Source organism: Corylus avellana, chromosome 4 (genome assembly GCF_965113065.1).
Source record: "Corylus avellana chromosome 4, dhCorAvel1.hap1.2, whole genome shotgun sequence".
NCBI lineage: Eukaryota > Viridiplantae > Streptophyta > Magnoliopsida > Fagales > Betulaceae > Corylus > Corylus avellana.
In genome coordinates this window covers 83,778-90,494 of record NC_142493.1, presented here as the reverse complement: position 1 = coordinate 90,494, position 6,717 = coordinate 83,778, and the positions used below count along the sequence as shown (strand labels likewise).

At 41.3% G+C, this 6,717-nt stretch overlaps 1 protein-coding gene across 1 annotated transcript; it reads left to right on the top strand.

The window, feature by feature from the left end:
• The first annotated feature begins 4,878 nt into the window (after positions 1-4,878).
• On the top strand, positions 4,879-5,436 carry LOC148586053 (uncharacterized). The gene has a single exon (XM_088515221.1). The coding sequence runs from the start codon at positions 4,879-4,881 to the stop codon at positions 5,434-5,436; it is 558 nt and encodes a 185-aa protein (XP_088371347.1).
• The last annotated feature ends 1,281 nt before the right edge of the window (positions 5,437-6,717 follow it).

The following is a 6,717-nucleotide window of genomic DNA, read 5'->3' as shown; positions in this document are numbered from 1 at the left end:
CCTGCTAAATGATCGAGAAAACAAATGAAGGGTAGTTGTCAACACTTGGATGCTGACCATTCTGCTCAGTTATAGCAAAGATGTATTCCTGGATCTTTGGTCTGGACCCCATGCCCATTGTAAGCTGTTTAGCCTGCATACTTGAAAAGTCCTAATCTTATGGCGAATTTGCCCACATGAAACAAAGATAAGATTGTTTAACTTTTCTTGTTTAGCTTATATTTAACTTACATTCATGGTATATTGCAGGAGATACTACAAAAGTATAAAGTATACTGATTCTAAAGGTTTAGAAAGCAATCCTGCATTTGTTTTAACAAATGTATTTACAATGCAATTTCATTTCTATGGAGAGTTGAGATTTCTCCTATTATTCTTTTAATATAATTGTGCTATGTTTTCATTACTCTTACTCTCTTTCAAACTTTAGCATTTTAATTGATACAAGGGTACTCTTGGTGTGAAAAATAGTGCTGATATTAGTTTAGAATGTTTGACTTGCACAACAAAGTATTCCAAAGGTTCTATGAGAAGTGGAACCTATTAGTTGGTACCGTAAAAATAGTAAAGAAAAGAAAAAAAAGAAGAAGAAGAAGTACCCTTTATGTTTAAATGTCATATTTCACATTTGACCTATTGGATAGTTTGATTTCAATAATGATTGATAATGTCATAAAGACAAACAAAAAGATACTTCAATCACAACATTTGAATTCAATGTCACCTAAGATATTTTTTGTACAAGGTATATATATTTTTCATCAAAAAAAAAAAAAAAAAAAAAAACAGAACAAAGAGTCCATTAAAAAGGACAACCCAATATTCATATAGAAAGATTTTACCTATCTCATACACCAAATAATATGTTCAAATGTAGAACACAAGATTCAATAAAACCCATAACATAATTTGCACACCAAATTATATATTCAAACATAAATTAAAATATTCAACATAATTCTTCTTTCTCCTACACCAGCAAGTTAGGAACCAAATAGAACCCAAAACACAATCCAAAATAAGCACACAATCCCAGATTTAGAGACAAGAACAACTTTTTTCAAGCAAACAAAATACAAGACATAATTGTCATCTTCTCTTTCTTATAATCCAAAGTTAAATGCATTTCTTATGGGGACCCTAACCAAAGTAAATCTAGGTTAGTTTTTTGTTGCATTTTTCAACAAAATTAAAAATCATATACATCAAACAAATAACAATATATATATATATATATATATATATATATATATATATATATATATATATATATATACATTGTCAAGTTAAATGCATATGCAGGCATCTTCAGCGTACGTGTCTTAAGATAACGAAAAAGCAAATATATATATATAAAACTTTCACCTAATAAAACTTTCACATTTTGTCATCAAAATTTTATATGGCAAAATGTCATTTGCTATCAACTTGGGCTACGTGCCATTTGCTACCTAAAATTTTGATGGGCAAAAAATATAGGAGTTTAATTAGATTGTACCGTTTATATATTGTTAGGAATAAATTTACACTACAAGCCCATCAAATTTTAGGCCCAACGGCCAAGAATAGGCCCATAAAATATTAATTAAATATTATCTATTTAACTAATCAATAGATAATATTTTTCAATTAGGATTGTATTATCATAAAAAAATCTTATTTATCTCTACAAAATTGTTATTCACGATTATCATTCCAAGATGAAGATCAATATTATCTTTACGTAAAAGATTATCTTTACAAGATAATCGTTTGGGATTATCTCAACTTTGAACTCTTAAACCAATTCGAACAAGGAAAACCAGTTCAAATCAACTTCAACCTTCAAGCCTATAAATTGGCCTCTACGCAAGGTACAAGATACGTTCTCTCTCAGATCAAAAATTATTAGGCATATTAAATTATTGTGCGTCGAAGCATAATATTTTTGGGATTCTAATTTTGGCATCGGAGTGTCCACGGCATCTACGCCGTCGAACTTTTTGACGCTTTTTCATTCTTTTGCAGCAATTTGGAAAGCACACATCGACGAATTGTTGATCTCAAAGAATGCGCATTCATCGTGAAGAAAACTGTTCTAACAGTTTGGCGCCGTTTGTGGAAACACGACTATTTCGTTTCTCATAAAAAAAAAATTTCACGGTGAGCACGCATTCCAGTGATAGCCAACCAGACTGCCGGAGACGCAACGCCGGCACGACCCACACTGCCGGAGAACTACAAGCATCACCAAATCTCCAAGCCTGCATCCGTGACTGTCCTGGGCCACCAAGCACGCGACGAACCTCAAAACCCGATTGCAATAACGTGATTTCCAGGCCCCTGCGGCATCACCGATTTCCACGCCTGCAGCGTTGCTGACCTGCAACCGCCGGAAATCCGAATCTTAAGGCCGCAACACCACATCTCGTCGGACCCGCATACCTGGACGTTGCCGGAGACCCCACGTACGGATCGCCGAAGCTCCAAACCTGCAGATCGCCGGACCCGCAACCTGGGCGTTGCCGGAGACCCAACGCGAGGATCCCGAAGCTCTGACCCGCAAATCACCGGATGCCCACTGCCATTCGCTGCTCTTTGCACTACCGGAGTAAACCCAACACGCAGATCCACGACTTGGAGGCGCCGCCACCTGCTGGCCGAATCCATCTTGCAGAAATCGTTCCCGGAACCTGCTGTAAGTTGAGGAATCATTTGAAGGAGAAAAGGGCGTTTGGCAACAGGTTTTTATTATTAAGTTTATTCTGATTTAAGCTTATATCCTTATTCTAATTCAGGAATAGAATATGCTAGTTTAAGTTTATATTTTTATTCTGGTTTAAATTTATATTCTTATTCTAATTCTGGGATAGAATATTCTAGTTTAAGTTTATATTCTTATTCTAATTCAGGAATAGGATATTCTAGCTTAAGTTTATATTCTTATTTTGGTTTAAGTTTATACTCTTCTTCTAGTTCAAGGATAGATTATCCTGGTTTAGGAATAGGCCTTTTTGGCTTTGATTGATTATGAAAATAGGATAATTCTTATTTCCAATTATTACATTTTGGGGATACCCTATTCTAGATAAAACTTTTCGTCATGGTGGCCGTAACACGATCTGGAAGTATGGCAATCCGGCAGAGAAAGTCACAAGCGGGATTAGCCAACCAAGTTGGTTCATTGGTACAACCTAATCCAAAGTCGGTTAACCACACCAACCAAGTTGACCCAATAGATCCCGTCATCAACATCAGCCCTGTTGATCCCGTAGTTCATCAGGGACCGGTCTAGCACAACATACCTCCTTGTCAACCGAAAATAGGAGATCCTGAACGTTTTGCGGCGATGGTAGCACAAATCGAAACCCTAACTCGGCTGAACGCAGAACTCCTCCTACGGATGTCCGAGCAATCTCATCGCGAGGAAACCCGTGGTAGGCGGGACGAAGAAGAGCACAACAGTCGGGTTAACACTCACAACCAACCCGGAGGAGGACACCAAGAAGACAATTTTGAGCAGTATGCAAACTGGAAGGAGGAAAACCGAATGGATGATAGTAAAATCGGTAGTACCCTAGATAGAGATGACGAACTCAACCGAAGGATCGCAGAATTTGACAGAAAATTCGCCAACTTGGAGATGGAACGAAAGAATAAGGGAAAGGACATCTTTGTGGAGAAGATGTTGCAAGGAACTGGTTCCCCTTTTTCCCCACGTGTGGAGAGATACCAATTGCCTGAAAAATTCAAGGCCTTCCTATGATGAGTTATAAGGGTGTAGGAGATCCGGTCGAACACTTGGAAGATTTTCGGTCACATGTACGCCTCTTTAGCATCCCAGATGAAGTGGCTTGTCGGGCCTTCCCCCTCACTTTATCAGGAAGTGCTCGGAACTGGTTCAGGAAGCTATCCCCGGGCTCAATCGACAAATTTGAAGACCTAGGCCGAGTATTTTTAACTCAGTTTATGACTTCACGGACCCGAAAAAAACCCCCATCCTATCTGTTGACTCTGAAATAGCGTAATGATGAAACCTTAAAACAATTCATAACGCGGTTCAACCTGGAGAAGACAGAGATTGAAGAACCCTCAGATGACCTCGTATATTCGGCGATCTATAACGGGCTCTTAACTAAAGAACCGGTAATGAAGAAGATGGCGCGGAAACCGCCAAGTGATCTCCAAGAATTAATGAGCAAGGTAGAGGAGTTCATTAATGAAGCTGATGTCCTGGAAGCGATAGATAGCACAAGGAACCCAGAACAGAGAATAGAAGGAAAGAGGAGAGAAGAAAAGAAGAAAGAAACCTGGAAGACAGTAGAAGAACTTAAGCCCCCAAAGAAGAAATTCTAGGACTATGGTTTCACAACTCTCAATATGGGAATTTCAGAAGTATTAATGGAGGTCAAGAAGGATCCGGAGTTTGTACGGCCACCGAAGATACCGGGTAGACCTCCGGAGAAGAACAAAGATCGATACTGCGATTTTCATGAAGCTAGGGGTCACTACACCGAAGGATGCATAGCGCTGAGGCTATTGATTGAGAAGCTCATAAAAAATGGTAAGCTGGTTCAATTCTTAGTGCATCACAGAGATCAACCAAGGAATAACCGGGACAACCGGCCTACAACGATCATGACCGGGAACACCGTCCTCGAGGCCGCCCGCGCCAAGCTAAGAGAGGCAGGGAGAATCACCCACGGGGGACAACCCACGAGAGCGCAATCAAAGAGAAAGGAGTCATAGCCGACAACATGGAGAGCCGGGAAACCAGATCATAATAGGAGAGATACGAACAATTGTTGGAGGATTTCCGGGGGAAGAGAGTCTAATCATGCAAGGAAGGCTTATGCGCGACAAGCAGGAAATCAAGAGGTATGGGTGGTCGAAAGACCAATGAAAGTTCAGAAAAAAAAGTCTTTGATGATCGGATTCTCAGACGAGGACTATGAAGGGATATCTTTCCCTCATACGAATACTCTGGTAGTTACCTTAGCTGTGGCCAACCATAACATGCATAGGATTTTGGTAGATAACGGAAGTTCAGCTGACATTCTGTACTGGCCAGCTTTCAAACAACTCAACATAGGCCCAGAAAAGGTCGGAACAGCGAAATTCCCACTGATGGGATTCGCGGGTGAGCAGGTTCAACCAGTTGGTACGATCGATCTTCCTGTGACAGTCGGCACTGTCCCTAATCAGGCTACGATAATAGTAAAATTCTTACTGATTGACCGGCCTTTGGCATACAACGCCATCATCGGCAGAGCAGCACTCAATGAGTTCCGGGCAATAACATCAACCTCTCATTTGAAGATGAAATTTCCTACTGATCACGGGGTCGGAGAAGTCAAAGGAGACCAACGAGCAGCCCGCCAATGTTATAACGTGACTATGAAAGACGTCCCTGGGAAGGCTACTCTCGGGACCAGGTGTAGCAGTGGTGAGAAATAGCAGTTACAGGGTGGGGAACCGGTCGAAGAATTGGAAGAACATTCGATCGGTGAATCCGAGAGGAGTGTCGGAGTCAGGTCGCAGTTGACCCAAGAGCTGAAAGAAGAATTGGTGACCTTCCTCCGAAAGAATGAAGACGTATTCGCCTAGAGCCACGAAGATATGCCCGGAATAGACCCTACAGTAATAGTTCACCAGCTGAATGTGAACTCGAATCACACACCAGTGGTTCAGAAAAGAAGGGGTTGTGTACCCGAAAGAAGGAAGGCTGCAGCAGAAGAGGTGGAGAAGTTAATTCGGGCAGGATTCATCAGAACTGTGCAATACCCAAAGTGGCTATCCAACGTAGTGCTAGTGAAAAAGTCTAACAGTAAATGGAGTATGTGTGTGGACTTCTCAGATCTCAACAAAGCTTGTCCAAAAGACAGCTTTCATTTACCACGAATTGATTTGTTGGTTGATTCGACATCAGGTCATGAATTACTTAGCTTCATGGATGCTTTTTCCGGGTATAATCAGATATGCATGTATGAACCGGACCAAGAAAAAACATCCTTCGTGACAGACCGGGGAACCTATTGCTACGAGGTGATGCCGTTTGGATTAAAAAACGCAGGGACAACCTATCAGAGGTTGGTTAACCGGATGTTCCAAGGTCAGATTGGGCGGAATATGGAAGTCTACGTTGACGACATGCTGGTGAAGAGCACCCTAGCCACAAACCACATCCAAGACCTAGCTGAGGCATTCCAAGCCCTAAGGCTCTACGGTATGAAGCTAAACCCTGTTAAATGTGCTTTTAGAGTGTCCTCGGGTAAGTTCTTAGGGTTTGTAGTATCGAGGCGCGGAATTGAAGCCAACCCGGAAAAGATAAAGGCAGTGCTTGATTTGCAAGCACCACGGAGCACAAAGCAGTTACAGCAGCTCACTGGTAGGGTTGCTACCTTAAACCGATTTATTTCCCGGTCAACAGACAAATGCTTGCCCTTCTTCAAGGTTCTTCGGAAAGGATTTATATGGGATGAAGAATGCGAAGAAGCCTTTAATCAGCTAAAGCAATATTTAGGGAACCCTCCCTTACTAAGCCAAGCTAGTGAAGGAGAGATACTCTACCTCTACTTGGCAGTATCGCCCACTGCCATGAGTTCAGCTTTGGTCCGGGAAGATCAAGGCACCCAGAAGCCAGTGTATTTCACCAGCCGGGCCTTGCACGGAGCAGAAGAAAAATATCCCAGGATAGAAAAACTGGCATTCGCGTTAATAACATCAGCCCGGAGGCTA